Raw genomic sequence first — 22,665 nt, forward strand, 5'->3', positions numbered from 1 at the left:
TTATATCCACCCGCCGAACTTGAGTTTGTTTGGCAAGTATACTCTTGTAAGATAGTCAGAACTAATGGATGCAAGAGCCTGTATCTCAGCCTTCACTTTAGCAGTCTCCATGATTTCCATCTGAAAGAAAAGAAATGGATTCCGGTGAGTATGATGCAGCAATTTATACAATTGTACATTAATAAATGGCAACACTACAGAAAGTAATGATATCGAAATAAAGAGTGCTATTTTGACTACTTTCAATATAACATTCTCTTACTCATTCAGGACTTTATCAGCATACTGTTGAATAACCAGGATTGTGTCAGAGGTTGGCACTAATTGGATTTCAACATTTATTAAGATCAAATAAAACTTGAAAATGAATGGAATTATCGCCAGTGCAAGTCTGGCAATACTTAAAATAACTCCTGTGAATACATAATTATACTTCAGAGAGACGTTGGTCCAGATGACAGCAAGCCTGGTGGGATATTATAGGTGACTACTTACTTCTCTATACAAATCCTATCCAAAATAGAATCAGTAAATTTTGTACTACCCAATTTCTGATTTGATTAGTTTTGAATTGCAAAGGATTGTGATGGTGGTCAGGCTCAGTATTTGGAGGGGGAAGTCGTGAATGCAAGAGTACAGCAATAGGTGGTCCTCTGTTTCTTTAGCATTTAGTTTAAAATCATTTCCTAACCATGACAGCTCTCAGACTGTGGTATATATTTCCTAGCGTAGTCTTTGCCTAAGTTGTGATCCATCCAGGTTCATCACAGGTCAGCACTTCATTCAGTAGAAATCATGAGCGACTGAATGTTATAACTGGTAGTTGTGCCAGCTCAGAAAGGGTGGGAATGGTTTGTTAATCACAGCTGATCTCCATGAAGGATGGGTGAATAGAAAATGAATAGAGCAGTGACGACCAACAACTAAAAATTCTTTTTCTACTTTGCATAGTGACTGCAGCTGAAAGTGGTTCCATGTATTGTACGACCATAAATAATTGCTTTACTGTTGCAAATTTAATGAGTTTGATCTGAAAGATCATTTCTCTTTCCTCTGATATTGCAAAACCTGCTGTACATTTTAAGCATTTTCCATTTTCATACAAGTATGCTTTATTAGAACACACAAATTTGTATATACAATTACTGCAAGAAAATGCCATTTGATCACAATCTTATCCTACAGAATGTTTGCAATAATGTACTTAATACAAAATCTACATTCTTAATTCCTTTTAGGATACAGAATAATAACCAAAGTATCAGTGGATAAAAGACATTAATCATGATGTTCCCATACTTCTTTCTTCCATACAGGCTGACAGCCAATGTAGGGTCGTTTCTGTAATTTGGTCAACTTGCTCATGTCGTTTTCAGTAAGAGGAATCAAAGCTTCTTTAGGAATATTTAATCTATATATAATAGGTAGAAAGAAAACATGTCATCTTCCATATTCTAAATTCTCATTGGAAAACATAAATTTAATATGAAATGTCAATCCAGCAAAGTTTATTTAACTGGAACTAATTATGGATGCAAAGCATACTTTTTTACATTAAATACATAAAATGGTTGCTATTACAGTGCATTTTAACATCCACGTTCTCTCCCCTCCCCCCCCCAACACACACACACACACAGGCATTATCCCAATAAAAAGTCAATTGCCTGCTTTATTGCACTTTCATTCTTCACAAAAAAAATCTTTTTTCATGTATCACTAGGGAGAAATGAAAAGTCAGAATTATAATATCTGGTGTATAGGTTGTTCTCTTCTCTTGGAAACATAATTTTAAGCAAATATCTTACTGGAAAAGTTCCCAGCATCCATTCACAACCTTTTCTGTGTCTTAGAGAATGTGGTATGGAAAAACTTACTGGATTGAAAAGTTTGCAAAGCTTGAAATTTGCTTCATTATTTGTACTCCATGAACAGCAAAGTAGGTAAGTACTGTAGGTCCTCATTAACGAAGCAGCAGAATTGAGTGCATCTTGGGCAATCAGATGAAGAAAAATTGCAAGAGGAATATCAGCAAGGAGATCTTGTCCATGCCTGAGAGTTGAAGAAAGAAAGCTTGACAGGGAGGGAGAGAGTTTGAAAGAGCGCAGGAAGAAGATTGTATGAGGATTTTCTCAGTGCAACACCTCTAATATGCTCTTCTCTTCGCCCTCACTTTCCTCCATCCCTAATATCCCTGTTTCATCCCTTACCACTCTATCCATCTTGCATCCTTAATTGTTCCCCAACTCTCCAGCTCTCACTATCCCACTTGTCTGTCCCTTGTATTCTCGGGTCAAGGGAGAAGCCCTTAGCCGGAATGCTCCAGGTGGAGCAAGTAAAACATGCTCGTGATGCCAAGTCAGCAGGTGGAGGTATACAGTCAGAGGTCTGTCATTGGAAGTGGGAGCTTCGTCACCTTGGACCTCATATCGAAGTGGTGGGAGAGGGGGAATTAAGATCCAACAGATGGGTGGTGGGGTAAGGAGGATTAGGGAAGTGGCCCATATTTCTCGTTGCTGACCATTTCTGTTAAAATGAGGAAATGGCAAAAATAACTGCAAACATCAACCTATGAAAATATTCAAGATGAAGTTGGTTGGGTAGAGGCATAATATGAGCAGTACAGTGGTGCAGCAGTTAGTCACACACAGCTGCGATGACTACAGTTCAATCCTGACCTTCGATGCTGTCCGTTAGTGTTTCCACGTACTTCTAAACCGGTTTGCCCTGCTTCTTCCTACAACCCAATGATGATCTGTTTAGTAAATAGCAACTGTAAATCACCTCTAACTTTCACGGTGGAATTGATGGGCTTGCAAAGGAGAACAGGTTACATGGAGGAGAAGATGGCGGTACGCCTGCGCGTGCGCAGCCCGCCGGTGAAAAATGATATCGTATCTGTTAAATAGGGGCCGTGGACAATTCTGATGTGATGGAGAATGGACGTGAAAGCACAGAGGAATATCTGGAGAAATTTCTGAAACGCTCGTTCGCTGCTGTTGTTACTGCGTGGTCGGGAATCTTTCAGAGGGTAGGCCTCAAAATCCCTGGCTTTGCCTGCTGTTGGCGACCGAGGTTAAGGTCAAATCGTTCGGACAGAGATGGCGCTCAGTACTCGGTGTTGGAGATCTGATCAGAGCTCGAAGTTTTCGGATGACTCAGAGTTGGACTGTGGTCAGCATGGCAGGGACAGTTTTTCTTCCTTCTCCCATCTGCGTGAGATGTAGGACATTTGAGAGACTTTGAACTTTTACTGTGCTCATGGACTTCATCAAGTAATGGTATTGTTGCACTGTTGTAACTATATGTTATAATTATGTGGTTTTGTCAGTTTTTTCAGTCTTGGTCCGTCCTGTGTTTTGTGATATCACACCCAAGGAAATATTGTATCATTTCTTAATGCATGCATTACTAAATGACAATAAAAGAGGACTACGTGTCTTTATAATCTAAGAGGGCAAATGGGACTGGTGGGAATCCTTAGAGAAGTGGCATTGGCTCAATGGCTGAACAGCCTTCTATCTTGAGAAGCATGAAAGAATAAAGATATGAAAACATTCAGCACAATTTCTTGTAAAATGAAGATGACACTATGAGTATTATGTGTCCTTGATAATGACATCTTGCCATGCCAATGGATTCAAAAGAAAGTACAGTGGATTCCATTTAATTGGGGCATCAGTTTATCAGGGCTGCCACTTATGTGGGACAACTGTTAAAGAACAAAGTTCAAAGTTCAATGTTCAAAGTAAATTTATTATCAAAGTACATATATGTCACAATACACAACTTTGAGGTTCATTTTCTTGTGGTATACTCAACAAATCCAATCACCACATAGATCAAATGATAGATCCCACTAACAGGGCAGACAGCCAGTGTGCAAATACAAAAAGAAAGAAAGAAAAAAGGAATTAATAATAACAAATATCAAGAACATGAAATGAAGAGTATTTGAAAGTGAGCCCATAGATTGTGGGGACAGTTTAATGAGGGGGCAAGTAAAGTTGAGTGATGTTATCCCCTCTGGTTTAAGAGCCTGATGGTTGAGTGGTAATATTGTTCCTGAACCTGAATCTGAGAGTGCTGAGGCTCTTGTACATTCTTCCTGATGGCAGTAGTGAGAAGAGAACATGATCTGGGTGGAGAGGGTACATGATGATGGATACTGCTTTTCTGTGGTAACGCTTCATGTAGATGTGCTCAGTGGCGTGGAGGGCTTTTCCCATGATGGACAGGGCCAGATTGACGCAACACACATAAAAATTGCTGGTGAACGCAACAGGCCAGACAGCATCTATAGGAAGAGGTACAGCTGACGTTTTGAGCCAAGTCCCTTCGTCAGGACTAACTGAAAGAAGAGATAGTAAGAGATTTGAAAGTGGGAGGAGGAGGGGGAGATCTGAAATGATAGGAGAAGACAGGAGGGGGAGGGATGGAGCTAAGAGCTGGAAAGTTGATTGGCAAAAGGGATATGAGAGGATCATGGGACAGGAGGCCTAGGGAGATGGAAAGGGGGAGGGGGGAAGCCCAGAGGATGGGCAAGGGGTATAGTGAGATCCACTACTTTTTGTAAGATTTTCCATTCATACTCTCCACCACACATCTATAGAGGTTTGTCAAAGTCACAGATGTCATGCCAAATCTTCGCAAACTTCTAAGGAAGTAGAAGTATTGCTATGCTTTCTTTGTAATTGCAGTTAAGTGCTGGGCCCACAACAGGTCTTCTGAAATGATAATACCAAGGAATTTAAAACTGCTGCCTCTTTCCACCTCTGATCCCCCAATAAGGACTGGCTCGTGGACCTCGGGTTTTCTCCTCCTGATGTCAGCTCTTTGTTTTGCTAAAATTGTTGTGGCACCAATCAGCCAGGTTTTCAACCTCCCTCCTATGTGCTGATTTGTCACCACCTTTAATTTGGCCTACGGCAGTGGTGTCATCAGCAAACCTACATACTGCATTGGAGATTACCCATTTACCCATGCAGTCATAAGTGTAAAGCAATTAGAACTGGGAGCTTAGCAAACAGTCTTCTGGTGGACCTATGCTGATGGAGATTGTGGAGCTGTTGTTGTCAATCCAAACTGATTGGAGTCTGCAAGTGAGGAAATCACAAAAACTAATTGAGAAAGTAGCAGGGATTCTCTTTGTTTATTTGGGACACTATGCCACTTAATTGGGACAGGGGACTGTTGTCGAACAGTTTCTAATTAACATCAATCACGTGCTTGTGTTACGTTAGACGTGCTTACAGCAAACACTTTTAAATGGTGTCAGTTGCATCAGTTTGTCTTCAAAAAGCAGCTATTTTTGTCATTTATATTTGGCAAGAAATAAGCAGTAAGACAATTCAGAACTGTTTTGCTCACTGCAGTTTCAAGCATTCAGGCTTGGAGATACCAGAAACAGCCAGAAGTGAAAATGAAATGATTTTACTACTTCAACAGGTTAGGAACCACGAGGAATTTTAAGGTATTGACAATCGTCTTGAATAATACAATGAAAATTAGGATTTGGAGGATGCAATCATCAAAAGCATTATATGAAAGCAGTCCATTATCTGCACTAGGTGTGTGTGCTGATTTTGTTAATTTATAGTCAATCAAAAGAACACAGCAGTGTACACTGGATGAATTCCTCCATCTATAACTAATAGGAACTAATACATAGTTTTATAGTACTGTAGCATTTTTGGTAGTGTTCCAATTCCTTTTGTATTTCATTTAAATACATAATTTGTTCTTCAGTTAAACAATAGTTTGACTTTTATATCCTGTACCTTTTAAACTATTTCCTTAATTTGGCCTAATTAAGCAGCCACTTAATTGGGCCAAATGTACTGGTCCTAATGTGCCCCAATTAACTAGAATCCACTATAGTATATTTTTAATCAGGCTTCTGGAGGAAAACAGGCAAAGCTTTTCTCGATTTCTTTAGCAGAGAAAAAAAAATCAGAAAAAAACTAGACAAATTGTATCACATTAATCAGACTATTGTGTTTGTACAAGAAAAGGAGACCAAAGGTTTTAGGGCTCACTACTAACCTTTGAATATCAGATGGAAGTAGACCCAACCAACTAATAATAGGAACAGTCAGACTGTGGGCATCAAAGGACATAGACTGTGATAAGCAGAGGAAAAAATGGTATTTTTAATACTGTATTTTTACACAACACACTTCATTTTACTGTTTTTTCTTACTTGGAAAATTATGGGGGGAAATATGCAGTTGGCTCAGTGGGCAGATGAATGGGCACTGTAGAGAGCTGAAAAATAGCATGTTTAGAGGGAAAGAAAGGAAGTATACCCTAAAATCATTAATCCTAATGTAATGGACGAGCTGAGTTCTTGAAGCAAACTCATAGAACTAAAAATTGGAACTGGATCTGACTGACAATGATTTAAAAAAGCATACAGTATTCTAGGTAACACACATAAAAGTTGCTGGTGAACGCAGCAGGCCAGGCAGCATCTCTAGGAAGAGGTGCAGTCGACGTTTCAGGCTGAGACCCTTCGTCAGGACTAACTGAAGGAAGAGTGAGTAAGGGATTTGAAAGTTGGAGGGGGAGGGGGAGATCCAAAATGATAGGCGAAGACAGGAGGGGGAGGGATGGAGCCAAGAGCTGGACAGGTGATAGGCAAAAGGGATATGAGAGGATCATGGGACAGGAGGTCCGGGAAGAAAGACAAGGGGGGGGGGGGAGAACCCAGAGGATGGGCAAGGGGTATATTCAGAGGGACAGAGGGAGAAAAAGGAGAGTGAGAGAAAGAATGTGTGTATAAAAATAAGTAACAGATGGGGTACAAGGGGGAGGTGGGGCATTAGCGGAAGTTAGAGAAGTCGATGTTCATGCCATCAGGTTGGAGGCTACCCAGACGGAATATAAGGTGTTGTTCCTCCAACCTGAGTGTGGCTTCATCTTTACAGTAGAGGAGGCCGTGGATAGACATGTCAGAATGGGAATGGGATGTGGAATTAAAATGTGTGGCCACTGGGAGATCCTGCTTTCTCTGGCGGACAGAGCATAGATGTTCAGCAAAGCGGTCTCCCAGTCTGCATCGGGTCTCGCCAATATATAAAAGGTCACATCGGGAGCACCGGACGCAGTATATCACCCCAGCCGACTGGAGAGTACCTACTGAAATGAAAAAAAATCCAATAGTTTAAGAGTTAGTAACATGGAGAACTAGTGTAAGAATATTATCAGACAACAGAAGAACTTAGGGACTGCTTTAAAGCAGAGCATTGTGTAGCATTCAATGCACTCCCTAAAGCAACCATTAAGTCAGAAAAAAACAACTGCTCCAAGTAGGTATGTACTAAACATAAAACAGCAGGGCAAGAGTATTAGAATAACTAGTGTTCTTTCTCCATAAATGCTGCCTGATCTACTAATACTATATTTTGTGTTTCTATTTTAGAAGTGCTATGAGATCACCAAAAGCAATTACAGTTTGTCACCTGGACAACTTTTATCTCACTCTTTGTCACAGATGTTCCCCATTGTTCACATGCACACCAAGTGCTAGAGGAACTCAGCAGGTCATGTAGCATCTATAGAGAGGAATAAACAGCTGATGTTTCAGGCTGAGATGCTTCATCAGGGCTGGAAAAGAAGGAGGAATAAGCTAGAATAAGGTGGGGGGAAGAAGACAGACATTGGAAAGTGGTAGGTGGAAGAACAGCTGAAGGAGGAGGAATTTTATAGGATAGTGGGCCATTTAAGAAAGGGAAAGAGGAGGGGCACCAAACAAAGGTGATGGGCAGTTGAGGACAAGAGAAGGGGACCAGAAGGGAGAATGGTAAAAGTGAAAAGGGGAGAGCGAGAAATTACCAGAGATTAGAGAAACTGATGTTCATGTCATCAGGTTGGAGGCTACCCACATAGAATGTGAGGTGGTTGCTCCCCCAACCCTTTGTTCTCTCCATCATTACCTTCTCTGCAAAGTGAAACATTTGTTTTTTCATTTTCCATTTCTGATGATGGGTCATTAAACTGAAGCATTAACTCTGTTACCCTCTCCGGAGATGTCTGACCTGCAGTCTCTCCCGTTTCCTCTGTTTTTATTTCAGATATTAATAGTCCAGTAGTGCATTTCTGTAGACCCATTCCACATTCCTCTGTGCCAAATACATTGCAACAGTCTTCTGCAAATACACTAAGACATCAACTCTCCTGATTTGCTTCATTAATAGATAAAGTAGTCCAGATTTATCTGTTTTAATGTGAGGAAGACCAAGGTGTCCATCACCTTCCTCATATTTTCTTTTAAGCATTTTATGTATTCAAAAACTACTCTTTCTGCCTATATCTTCAGGCCCAATGCCTATCTAACCGAAGGCTCTGGTCTCAACACCTACTCATCCATTTGACTAATCACTAATGTAGCCCCCTGGTAAGCCTCAGGCTCGCTCAACTCGCTTTCGTCTAGGGGGAGCAGCCTTCAGCCCCACCAAACTGGGTAATCAAGTTTGTGTGGATGCTGTGTGATGTACCCCACCCCGCCAAATAACAGACAATGCGCCATATGTGATTAAATGATTACACTTTATAGATCTTGCTGGAACTACGCAATTAATCGAAATAAAATATAAAAGGAAAATAAAAGACACCAAACCTATCAAAGTTCAACCACTTCGTACACAACCGTTGGAGCTCAATTAACGGAGTCTTCTTTCCACCATTCGATCCCCTCGACCTGGCGCCTGGGACCAACCACGGTGCTCGACCAGACACTCCACACAAGCCTGTCTTCGTCTCCTCTCCTCGCCGAAAACCGTGGGCCTTGGACTCCCAATCGGGGTCGGTCCCACCGCCCAGGGTCACAGCATCACGTCTCCTCTCTCTGTCCCCATCGCGCCTTCTCCGCCAAAGCCCGCGAAACACAATAGCTCACACACAAGAAAGAATAACACCTATCCCAATTGGTTCGTTCCTCCTCTTATCAATAATATAACCCAAACAAGCAGAGTGAGAGAGAGAGAGAGAGAGAGAGAGAGAACGAGTGAATTCCTTACATCGCAGTTATTATTACAGAAAAGCCATTTTAATTATAACATAACAAAGAAGCCATTTTGTTAGCCTTCGCAGTAACATAAAAGAAGAAACCCCTTACACTAACCTCCAATCGACTGGATCAATCTTCAACCACATTTTGTCTAACTGATCATCAATTACTTTGAAGTGGCTCTCTGTCCAATCACCAGCCACCATTTGCCTGTCGAACCCAACACTAACTGTCTTATCATCAAAAGTGCACTGACTGATTGACTACCAACTTCTAACCTCATCAAAAACTCTCTCCAGCAGATGTTAACCCATTCTTCTCTATTCTCTGATCTCAACCTCCAACATTCACATCTCAGATCAAGTTCTCCATTGCATAGGAGAGATCTGGATTGGCACCATTGTGCAAGCTCCTTTTTAATGACCACAATGTTTTATACTTCAATCCCAACAAAAATGTCAAACCTGGGAAGCCATGTATAAAATTGTTATTGAACACACCCCTGTACCATTTCTTCAGTCTTGAAAGAATGGCTTGCACTGACCTAGCATCTTTCGTGTCTTTTCACAGCCAATGAGCTAGTTCTAGTGTAAAAACTGTTAGAGACTATAGGGATTTGAAGGGCCAATCAATGCAATGCTGATTTAGGGATAAATATTAGCCAGGAAACTGAGGACAATTCCTTGATCATTAGACTAGTTCCATGCAATCTTTAGTTCCACCTGAGAGATAAATCTAAGTGGTTACCTAGGTGACACTTAGATCTTGTGCTCACAGAATTTGAATATTATTACTTTTACTAAGTCAGAGCTCTATTCCATTGACTGAGAGATGTTTCAGAACTTTCATGGCAATTGGTCAGCTTAAACTGAAGTAACCATATAACCATTACAGCATGGAAACAGGCCATCTCGGCCCTTCTAGTCCGTGCCAAACTCTTACTCTCACCTAGTCCCACCGACCTGCACTCAGCCCATAACTCTCCTGTCCATATATCTATCCAATTTAACTTTAAACGACAACATAGAACCTGCCTCGGCCACTTCTGCTGGAAGGTTGTTCCACACAGCTACCACTCTCTGAGTAAAGAAGTTCCCCCTCATGTTACCCCTAAACTTTTGCCCTTTAACTCTCAACTCATGTCCTCTTGTCTGAATCTTCCCCACTCTCAATGAAGTACTTAAACCAATTATTACACTGCTTTTGTAATTTATGGTTAATTTTTGTTTTTGCAGCAAAACAACATACTTCATATTATATACATCAATGATAATAAATTCTGATGCAGAGATGCAAGTACCAGCAATGAGCTATAGAGGATTAAGGCTGAAGCACATGATAACCATTCCTAGGACATGGATGCAGGATAATCAATCTGCATATACAGTACCTAGCTAAAAGTCTACAGGAATTTTAGAAAGCACTGTAGGGATCAATGATGACAAGAGATGATGTTTCACAAGTTAACATGGAACTTTAGACTTTTATGAGCAGAATTAAGAAATGGGAAAAATTTCCTTGAATACAGGGATAATAGGTTAATAGAATAACAGTCAGAGCTCTGTCCCATTGATCGAGAAATGTTTCAAAACTTCCATGGCAACTGGGGAGCTTAAACTGAAGTACTTAAATCAATCGAGATTTGTAATGAAAAACTTTAGTTTTTGTGATGACAACCATAAATCTATTGGATTGACCTAAAATTTGATTTACCAAAACCCTTCTAGGATGGAAATGTGCCATCATTACATGCCCAGCCTATATGTTACTCAGACCACATCTCTGTTTTGCTAATCCTAGCATACAGACCGCTCGTCAGGCACTCTAGACCAGTTCAAAAGCAGGTGAAAATCTGGCCAGCAGGAGCCATCTCTGCTCTCCAAAACTGCTTTGAGCACACTGACTGGCACATGTTCAGAGAGGCTGCAACCGATGGCGACTCCACCAACTTAGAGGAGTACATGGTATCAGTGACTAGCTACATCAGCGACGAGCTACATCAGCAAGTGCATCAATGACGTCACTGTGGCCAAGACCATCACTACTACACGCTCTAACCAGAAGCCATGGGTGACCACAGAGGTGAGTGCGCCGCTGAGGACTCGTGACTCCGCCTTCAGCACAGGCGACAAGGCAGCCCTAACAACAGCGAGGGCCAAACTGTCCTGGGCCATCAGAGAGGCAAAGCGTGCACACGCCCAGCGAATCCACAGCCACTTCTAGGACAGCAGCGACACGCGGCGCATTTGGAAGGGCATTCAGGACATCAACTACAAGACAACAACACCTGTCTGTGCTGGTGATGCCTCCCTCCCAGATGCGCTGAACAACTTCTATGCTTGTTTCGAGGCGGAAAATGACAGGTGGCGAGGAAGACCACTTCTCCTCCCAATGACCAGGTGCTGTGTCTTACCGTGGCTGACATGAGGAAAACTCTACGCAGGGTCCACCCATGGAAGACAATATTCCTGGCAGAGTGCTCAGAGGATGTGCAGACCAGCTGGCAGATGTTCTCACTGACATCTTCAACATCTCCCTGAGCAGCACTGTCGTTCCAACATGCTTCAAGGCCACCACCATCGTCCCTGTGCCGAAGTCGTCTTCAGTGTCCTGCCTCAACGACTACCGTCCTGTTGCACTCACATCCATCATCATGAAATGTTTCGAGAGGCTCGTCATGAGGCACATCAAGACCCTGCTGCCCCCTTCACTGGACCCCCTGCAGTTCACGTACCGTCCCAAACTCTCAACAGACGACGCCATCGCCACCACCCTCCACCTGGTCCTCACCCACCTGGGCAAAAAAGACACGTACGTTCGAATGCTGTTCATAGACTTCAGTTCAGCATTCAACACAATCATTCCTCAGTACCTGACTAGAAAGCTGAAACTGCTGGGCCTGAACACCTCCCTCTGTAACTGGATCCTAGTCTTCCTGACTGGGAGACCTCAGTCAGTCCGGACCGGGAGCAGCATCTCCAACACCATCACACTGAGCACGGGGGCCTCCCAGGGCTGTGTGCTCAGTCCACTGCTGTTCACTCTGCTGACCCACGACTGTGCAGCAATACACAGCTTGAATCACATCATCAAGTTCGCCGATGACACGACCATGGTGGGTCTCATCAGCAAGAACAACGAGTCAGCATACAGAGAGAAGGTGCAGCGGCTAACGGACTGGTGCAGAGCCAACAACCTGTCTCTGAATGTGAACAAAACAGAAGAGATGGTTGTTGACTTCAGGAGAGCACGGAGCGACCACTCTCCCCTGAACACTGACGGCTCCTCCGTTGAGATCTTTAAGAGCACCAAATTTCTTGGTGTTCACCTGGCGGAGAATCTCACCTGGTCCCTCAACACCAGTTCCATAGCCAAGAAAACCCAGCAGCGTCTCTACTTTCTGCAAAGGCTGAGAAAAGTCCACCTCCCACCCCCCCATCCTCACCACATTCTACAGAGGTTGTATCGAGAGCATCCTGAGCAGCTGCACCACTGCCTGGTTCGGGAATTGCACCGTCTCGGATCACAAGACCCTGCAGCGGATAGTGAGGTCAGCGGAGAAGATCATCGGGGTCTCTCTTCCCGCCATTAGATATTTACACCACACGCTGCACCCGTAAAGCCAACAGCATTATGAAGGACCCCACGCACCCCTCATACAAACTCTTCTCCCTCCTGCCATCTGGCAAAAGGTACCAAAGCATTCGGGCTTTCACAACCAGACTGAGCAACAGTTTCTTCCCTCAAGCCATCAGACTCCTTAATACCTAGAGTCTAGACTGACATCTACATCATTATTATATTGTAATTTGTCCTCTACTGTGTCTATTGTCTTGTTTATTATTTATTGTACTGCCCTGCACTGTTTTGTGCACTTTATGTAGTCCTGTGTAGGTCTGTAGTCTAGTGTAGTTTTTGTGTTGTTTTACGTCGTCTAGTGTAGCCTTGTGTTGTCTCCCTTAGCCTAGTGTAGTTTTGTGTTGTTTCATGCAGCACCATGGTCCTGGAGGAACGTTGTTTTGTTTTTACTGTGTATTGTACCAGCAGTTTATGGTCGAAATGACAATAAAAAGCAACTTGACTTGACTTGATATGTGACACTTGCCTCCATCCTAAGACAATAAATACCTGCATAACCAGTAATATCTATATCCTCTGACAAATTTAAATAAAGACTAGTGGGAGTTATGCACTGCCACAATCTCCTAGTAGCAGCTGTGAAGAGGTAGAGTTCTACAAAAAGTAGTGGATATGGCCCAGTCCATCAAGAGCAAATGAGCACATCTACACAAAGCACTGTCGCAGGAAAGCAGCATCCACCTTCGGGGACCTCCATCACCCAGGACATGCTCTCTTCTCACTGCTACCATTAGGAAGAAGGTACAGGAGCCTCAGGACTTGTGCCACCAGATTCAAGAACAGTTACTGCCCCTCAGCCATCAGGCTCTTGAACCAAAGGGGCTAACTTCACTCGCCCCAAGACAGGTACAGGAGGAAGCTTGAGTGGAAACTCCAGCAGGACAACATGAGAGAGGTCTGGAGTGGGATGAGGACCATCACTGGGTTCCGGCAAACTAGCAACAGGGGAGCTGAAGGCAGTGTGGACAGGGCCAACGAACTTAACCTGTTCTTTAACAGATTTGACATTGTGGCCCCTGCCCATCCCCCACATGAGTCATCTGTTGTCGGCCCCCAACCAACACATATTCCACTCTCCCCTCCTACCCCTCCTCACAGTCCCCCACCCTGCTCTCATGACTATACCCCTTTCCCACACGAAACCACCACGGTGGGCTTCACAGCTGAACAGGTGAGAAGACAGCTGAAACGTCTCGACCCAAGCAAGGCTGCAGGACCTGATGGTGTCAGTACCAGGGTGCTCAAAGCCTGTGCCCCTTAGCTATGTGGAGTACTTCACCATGTATTCAACCTGAGCCTGTGGCTCTGGAGGGTTCCCGTGCTGTGGAAGACGTCCTGCCTCGTCCCTGTGCCGAAGACGCAGAGCCCCAGCGGCCTCAATGACTACAGACCGGTGGCATTGACCTCCCACATCATGAAGACCATGGAGAGACTTGTTCTGGAGCTGCTCCGGCCTATGCTCTGGCCACACTTAGATCCTCTCCAGTTCGCCTACCAGCCACGATAGGAGTTGAGGATGCCATCGTCTACCTGCTGATCTGTGTCTACGCCCACCTGGACAAACCAGCGAGTACTGTGAGGGTCATGTTTTTTAACTTCTCCAGTGTGTTCAACACCCATCCGCCCTGCTCTGCTGGGGGAGAAGCTGACAGCGATGCAAGTGGATGCTTTCCTGGTGTCATGGATTCTTGATTACCTGACTGGCAGACCACAGTACGTGTGCTTGCAACACTGTGTGTCCAACAGAGTGATCAGCAGCACTGGGGCTCCACAGGGGACTGTCTTGTCTCCATTTCTCTTCACCATTTACACCTCGGACTTCAACTACTGCACTTAATCTTGTCATCTTCAGAAGTTTTCTGATGACTCTGCCATAGTTGGATGCATCAGCAGGGGAGATGAGGCTGAGTACAGGGCTGCGGTAGGAATCTTTGTCACGTGGTGTGAGCAGAATTATCTGCAGTTTAATGTGAAAAAGACTAAGAAGCTGGTGGTAGACCGGAGGAGAGCTAAGGTACCGGTGACCCCTGTTTCCATCCAGGGGGTCAGTGTGGACATGGTGGAGGATTACAAATACCTGGGGATACGAATTGACAATAAACTGGACTGGTTAAAGAACACTGAGGCTGTCTACAAGAAGGGTCAGAGCTGTCTCTATTTCCTGAGGAGACTGAGGTCCTTTAACATCTGCCGGATGATGCTGAGGATGTTCTACGAGTCTGTGGAGGCCAGTGCTATCATGTTTGCTGGGGCAGCAGGCTGAGGGTAGCAGACACCAACAGAATCAACAAGCTCATTCGTAAGGCCAGTGATGTTGTGGGGATGGAACTGAACTCTCTGACGGTGGTGTCTGAAAAGAGGATGCTGTCCAAGTTACACACGTCAAAGTTGCTGGTGAACGTAGCAGGCCAGGCAGCACCTCTAGAAAGAGGTACAGTTGACGTTTCAGGCCGAGACCCTTCCTTTGTACCTCTTCCTGGAGATGCTGCCTGGCCTGCTGCGTTCACCAGCAACTTTGATGTGTGTTGCTTGAATTTCCAGCATCTGCAGAATTCCTCGTGTTTGCTATCCAAGTTGCATGCTATCTTGGACAATGTCTCCCATCCACTACATAATGTAATGGTTGGGCACAGGAGTACATTCAGCCACAGACTCATTCCTCCGAGATGCAACACAGAGCATCATAGGAAGTCATTCCTGCCTGTGGCCATCAAACTTTACAACTCCTCCCTTGGAGGGTCAGACACGCTGAGCCAATAGGCTGGTCCTGGACTTATTTCCTGGCATAATTTACATATTACTATTTAACTATTTATGGTTTTGTTACTATTTAATTATTTATGGTACAACTGTAACGAAAACCAATTTCCCCTGGGATCAATAAAGTATGACTATGACTATTGAAGTGTTCCCACAACCAGCGGACTCACTTTTATGGACTCTTCATCTCATGTTCTCAATAAATATTGTTTATTTATTATTTATTTTTGTATTTGCACAGTTTGTTGTCTTTTGCACACTTGTTGTACGCCAAGTTGGAGCGGTCTTTCATTGAATTGAATTGAATTTACTTTATTTCTTACATCCTTCACATACATGAGGATAAAAATCTTTGTTATGTCTCTGCCTGAATGTGCAAGTGATAATTTGTAATAAATAATATGTACAACAGAACAGTCAATATAGCATAGAAATACAATTGTATCAGTGTGAATTAATCAGTCTGACGGCCTGGTGGAAGAAGCTGTACCACAGCCTGCTGGTCCTGACGTTAATGCTGCAGTACCATTTCCTGGGCCCTTTTTACGCACCTGTCTCTGTAAATGTCCTGAATAGTGGCAAGTTCACATCCACAGATGCGCTGGGCTGTCCACACCACTCTCTGCAGAGTCCTGCGATTGATGGAAGTACAGTTCCCATACCAGGCAGTGATGCAGCCAGTCAGGATGCTCTCAATCGTGCCCCTGCAGGAAGTCCTTAGGATTTGGGATTCATGCCAAACTTCTTCAACCACCTGAGGTGAAAGAGGTGCTGTTGTGCTTTTTTTCCACCACACAACCAGTATGTACAGACCTCTTGAGATCCTCAGTGATGTGTATGCTGAGGAATATAAAGCTGTTCACCTTCTCAATCGCAGATTCATTGATCTCAATAGGGGTTAGCCTGTCTCCATTCCACCTGTAGCCCATAATCAGCTCCTTTGATGTTATGGTTATAATTCTATGGATTTACTGAGTACTCCAGTGAGAAAATTAATCTCAGTGTTATATATGGCAACATATATGTACTTCGATAATAAATTTACTTTGAACTATGAAATAAGCACACAGTAGTGTGATTTTAATGGTGAGGTGAGGTGGTTTGTATGGATAATTGATAAGTTATGACTATTGATGTCACATATTGATAGGTACTGGATCCTCCACTTTTTAATGTTTATCTATTTAGTTATTTAGTGTACGGCACGTTATCAAGCCCTTTTGGACCAGCGAGTCCATGCAGCGTAACTACACGTGTCAAATTAGCCTACTAACCCTACTAACTTACACACAACGGCAGGAATTGAACATGGATCACTAGCGCTGTAAGGTGAGCCACTAACCCCTACGTCCTCGGAATGTGGGTCACCCAGAGGAAACCCACAGTCACAGAGAGAACATACAAATTCCTTACACACAACGGCAGGAATTGAACATGGATTGCTAGCGCTGTAAGGTGAGCCACTAACCACTAAGCTACTGCTGTGCTCATGAGCATAACAGAGAGCCACGTATCCCAGTTCCCAGATCGTACTACGATGTGCATCACTATAAACAGTGTAGAATAAAGAAAAGTATTTCAAAAATATTACTGAATGGGTAAAACTGTGACAAATTAATTTCAAAAAGGCAAGCATGAGGTCACCCATTTTGCATATAAAAGACAGAATGGTATCCTTACTCAATAGGATGGATCTGCAAGCAGTCCGTGTACACAGATTACTTAAATGTCATTGACAGAAACAAAATATAATCAAAGCAGAATAATGAACTTTGCACATGGAAGACTAAAACAAAAGTTCTGGAAGTTATACTGAAACTGTAAAAAGCTCTGTAGTACTGTTTTCAATTTGGATGTCGTGCGTAAGTTAATTCTCGTTGTAGAGAAAGCTGAGATTTGTTGGAATAATACCTGAGTCCCTAAGGTTAATTTCCTGAAGAAGATTATATAAATTAGACTTTTATTCTTGGGAGATGAAATTTACGACTGTTCAAAGTTTTCAAGTTATTTAGGGGAACCTAGAGTATTATTTCTGCTGGTTGGGGAATCTAACATAACTTAAAGTATTTCCTAACTTAATTCACAATTAAGTTCAAAGTTGCAAAGGTGGAGAGAAACCTCCACCTTTGCAAAAGCGATAGAAGTTGGAAATACTTCCAGAGAGATGTGGAAAATGCACGGATCAGAAATGTACATGCCTTTACCTATACCCCTGAGATTATAAACAGCAGTACAACCCTGATTCTAACAGTCTGTTGCAATTACACAAAACCCAAAATATATATATAAATATATATAACTAATTGGGGAATTACAGTTCAGTTGACTGAAGAAAGCAAAAGAGACACATTTAAAACTTCCATGAATAATTTGGGTTTCCACATTTTCCAATGTTGGCTGTATGTATGAAAACAATAAGGTTTAAACTAATTGACAGATCTGTATTTATCATTATAAAGCCTCTCTAAATCAGACATGTTCAGTCCTTGTTGCCAATCAGTACAGTTGTTTTCTCATGCAAACATTTTTGTTAAAGATAAGAGTCACATAATAAACAATTCAATGAGTTAAGTCTTATTTTTCCTGCATGAGTTATGATGGTACCATACCCAAAAGTGAATTAGACACAACAGGTGCACTCTATGCAGAAAAGGCTGAAAATCATACAGATGTGTTGATATAGCTGGTTACAATGATAAATACTGCAATTAATTATTTCCTCAATAGGTAGTTCTGTTATAAACTTACAAATATTGAAAATAGTAAAACATATAGATTTTAAACAAATATACTCACCATTGACCCGTACTTGTATATGCACATGATTTCAATACCTGAACAAAACCAGAGCAGGAATAAAATGCATTACATCGTGTAGTGAGAAACAGCAAAGTTACATTTACTGGGCATGTCCCTGTAATGTAATATGGTGAGGGAAATGGTTAAGCCTACAAATGAAAAGTTTTTAAACTGGGATCTTTTATTTGTACAGAAAGGATATTAAGTGAGCTCCGAGATTTGTGTACAGGTCTCATCGGCCATGACTACACAAGAAATACTAATTCTGAGAAGTCTCAAAATGTGTGCTGCTTTTGAGTACTTTAGATAATCAAATGGAAAGTCAAGTGCTATTCAAAACATTTTAAAGTTCAAAGTTCAAAATAAATTTATTATCAAAACATGTATGCCACCATATATTACCCTGAGATTCATTTTCTTGTAGGCATTCATAGTAGAACAAAGAAATACAACAGAATTATTGAAAAACTACCAAGACTGACAAACAACCAATGTACAGACAAAAGAAGGCAAACTGTTCAAATACAAAACAATTACAATAAATAAGTAAATAAATAATATTGAGAACATGAGTTGTAGAGTTCTTGAAAGTGAGTCCATTGGCTGTGGAATCAGTTCACTGTTGGGGTGAGTGAAGTTATCTAGGCTGGCTCAGGCACCTGATGGTTGAAGAGTAAAACCAACACAAAGTAATTTAGGACCTTACCCATATCCTCTGTCTCTGAGTATACTGTAATGCATCCTTTATCCTCAAGTGGCTGTACCCTTGGGATTCTCTTTAATCCTACTTGCCATGGTCTTTTCATGGCCCCTCCTGGCTCTTCCAAGTCTCTTCTTGAGTTCTTTTCTCTCCTTTATGGCCCTTACAATGCAATTCCTTTCTCTTCTTGCCTAAATTCAGCACCTCTCTCATCATCCTAGGTTCCCTTACTTTGCCATCCTTAAACTTCCTTTTTACTGGAACACACCTTATACTCTGTGTAGTCCAATCACAAACAAGAGGAAATCTGCGGATGCTGGAAATCCAAGCCACACACACAAAATCCTGGAGGAAGTCAACAGGCCAGCCAGTGTTGATGGAAAAAAGTAAACAGTCGACATTTCGGGCTGAGACCCTTCATCAAGACTAGAGAAAAAAGATGAGAAGTCAGAATAAGGTAGGAAGAAACACAAGGTTAGAGGTGAAACCGGGAGTGGGGTGGGGGAGGTAAAGTAAAGAGCTGAGGTCTAGTGGTAAAAGAGATACAAGGCTAGAGAAGGGAGAATCTGATAGGAGAGGGCAGAAGGCCAGGGAAGAAAGGGAAAGGGAAGGTGCACCAGTGGGAGGTGATGGACAGGTAAGGAGATAAGGTGTGAGAAGGAAATGGGAATGGGGAATGGTAGGCGGCGGGGGGGGGGGGGCATTACTGCAAGTTCAAGAAATCAATATTCATGCCATCAGATTGTAAACTACCCAGACGGATTATAAGGCGTTACTCCTCCAGCCTGAGTCTGGCCTCATTGTGGTGGTAAAGGAAGCCATGGATAGACACATCAGAATGAGAATGGGAGGTGGAATTAAAATGGGTGGCCACTGGCAGTTCCCACTTTTTCTGGCGGATGAAGCATAGGTGCTGGGGAAAGCGGTCTCCTAATCTATGTTGGGTCTCACTGATATACAGGAGACTATATCAAGAGCACTGGATATAGTAAATCACCCCAAAAGACTCACAAGTAAAGTGTCGCCTCACCTGAAAGGACTGTTTGGGGCTCTGAATGGTAGTGAGGGAGGAGATGTAGCACTTGTTCCACTTGCAAGGATAATTGCCAGGAAAGAGATCAGTGGGGAGGGACGAATGGGCAAGGGAGTCACGTAGGGAGTGGCAGAAGTTATGGAGAATTACGTGCTGGACGTGGAGGCTGATGGGGTGAGGGCAGATGATCTATGGATAAATTGCTCCAAAGAGAGTTTGGAGCTGGGCTGTGTTGAGGGATAGGATTTCCCTGCGTGAGTGTTTTATCCTCTTTTATGACCTCTGGCACCTACTCATTGCCTTTAACTATTGTCCTGTAGTCTTCTCTTTTGATGTAGACTCAAGCCGCCACAAAAAAAGGTTAAAAGTGAAAGAGTTTCTGTCATGCTCACTGTAAACTGACACATCACCTCAAATTCTGATCTAGTCATCCTCACAAGCTTCTAACTTTGGATGCAATTGAATTCTGATGATAGAAGTGGTTGATTTCCCCTTTAGGTAACATAGGCTCCTTGTTGAGTTGTCAATATGCTCTCTTAATCAGACAAATATGTTACAATTTCAATGCAGAGCTTTAAAGATTGCTGTCATCCATATATGCTCTATGCACTGAACACATTAGCCTGACGCAGATACAAAAATATTTGGTAGGATATTGTCCACCTTGATATTTTGCATAACATAAATCACTACCTTATTTAATTTGAAGAAGTGATCATTGGAAGCAGTAATTACCATGTGGGTCAGCATCCACAAGGGCAAAAACTGGAATCTGTAGTGTGTCCCACAGCTTCCTCACCATCAGCCTGGTGCTCAGATCTGGCACTCCTTTACCCTGAAAGACAGTCAAGTTAATACAATATGAAAAACAAATATATGCATTCCTTTATAAATAATTCAGCTGACATACACCAATAGCTTATCTATCATTATTCACGAAACACTAAGGCATCCTTTAAGCTGATATAGTTTTCATTAAAACAATGGATGTCAGGAATGAAAGACTGTCCCATTTTTGGATTTGAGTAGCACTAAGAATATCTCGGTTGCACAACTAACCTTCCACTTTTCTACATCATAGTGAATCTAGCAGCTCTGTAAAACAAATCTCCTATTTTCCCCAAGTAGTAGCAGTTTCGTATTTTGTACTGGTGTCTATGATGACGTAGATTCAGACTACTCAATGCATTTTATAATAGAACCACTACTAATTCAGATTGCTGCCAAGTATGAAAAGACAGAAAGGATAGTCTACTGCTAGGTCAACTAGATAATCTTAAGCAAGTTGAATTTCTGAAGATAGTTTTCACATCATACTACTATATTCCAGCAGAGTAATATATTATTTACAAAATAAGCGTGCCACCCTGTGTATTTCTAATCTCAATCCAGGGATGCAGTCTGAAATATCTTTTAATGTATAAACTGATCGAACAAGATTGAGAGAAAGACCAATGTGATGGTATTCATATGACCATTGTCATCCACTGCTTTCCTCCTGCGAGGGAGGTCTACACAAGGAAGTGTGTATAGGTGGGGAATGGTAGAGGCTTTAAGGCTGTCCATTAAAATGCATTTAGCACTATGTCATGGTTTGAACATAACTACAGTGTCCCAAGATAGAGCAGGGATTTTCAGCAAACTCCTTACATACAATGTATACATTTTTTGTAAAATACTATCTTGTATGTTGAATTTGGCTTTGGGTTTTAGTATATATCTTTTATTAACAAGTATACTATCCAGTGTTTCCCCCAAGTACAGAGGATGCTTTTGACACTGAATTTTATCATCCAGAAGTGTTATTTAGTTGACGTTTCACTTTCCAGTTTCTTAGCTGAAAGGTTTGAGATGCAATTTGTAATTTGACATCTCTCCAGGATCTTCTCGATATCTTCAAAAATTTCTCTACTGACTGGGTGATGCAGAGATGATTAGTTTATAAGAAAAAAATAAATTTGGCAGGTGATACCTATCTCCTAATGTAAATGGTGAAATAAAAATGTGTTGAGCACATTGGTAAGCTGTCCTTTTTTTTAAAAGAAGTGCCATCGCTACACTTTTAGTTCCAAGCACACATACCTATCACTCAAGAGGCTACTGATGGTGGCACTGATACTCAAGTCCTCACACAAGGTGCAATTTGTGCGATGATGCAGTGTTCAGCTTAATTTTTCAATTCCTCAAATAATGAAGTAGGTATCCTGCCACAGATACTAACTGCGGAAAATTGCTATCACCTACAAAAGTCAGGAGTCTGATGGAATATATAGAATGCTGAACGAGTTCCCTCACCCAGAAAACCAGAAACATGCATCCATTTCCAACATAACATCCAAACAAGTGATGATGTTCCATTACACTTGGTTGTACCCAAACTGAAGCAGCAGTCTGACAAGCTAGTGAAGAAGTCTGAAGATATACTCATACAATTGGACCCATCAATCAATATTCCACACCATTTAATCATGATTCCTGGGCATGTCCTGTCTCTCAGGCAGGGAAGTCTGAATAGTGTTGGCAGTACAGGTATATGCAATTGATCTAGAATCCTCTGCATTGTCTCTGGAAGTTGTGGACTCTCATAGTATTAGGTGAAATAAAAACAAGGAACTCTCTCTGCAATAAAATAAATTAACTTGACCTTGAACTCAGTTATCTATCAGATTCATCTGTTCTTGATGGCATTGGGTTATGTGATATTGTGATGTAACCAAATCTTAC

At 42.2% G+C, this 22,665-nt stretch overlaps 1 protein-coding gene across 1 annotated transcript in view; it reads right to left on the minus strand.

Annotated features, from left to right (window-relative positions):
- The window catches only part of spo11 (SPO11 initiator of meiotic double stranded breaks), a 53,002-nt gene continuing 30,337 nt past the window's right edge, over positions 1-22,665 (minus strand). The window contains exons 9-13 of the mRNA XM_072276592.1: positions 20,677-20,776; positions 18,206-18,243; positions 6,046-6,122; positions 1,300-1,411; positions 1-120 (exon numbers count right to left, since the gene is read on the minus strand). Of these exons, the coding sequence (XP_072132693.1) occupies positions 1-120; positions 1,300-1,411; positions 6,046-6,122; positions 18,206-18,243; positions 20,677-20,776 (447 nt within the window). The remainder of the gene's footprint in view (positions 121-1,299; positions 1,412-6,045; positions 6,123-18,205; positions 18,244-20,676; positions 20,777-22,665) is intronic.

Source organism: Mobula birostris, chromosome 2, assembly GCF_030028105.1.
Source record: "Mobula birostris isolate sMobBir1 chromosome 2, sMobBir1.hap1, whole genome shotgun sequence".
Taxonomy (NCBI): domain Eukaryota; kingdom Metazoa; phylum Chordata; class Chondrichthyes; order Myliobatiformes; family Myliobatidae; genus Mobula; species Mobula birostris.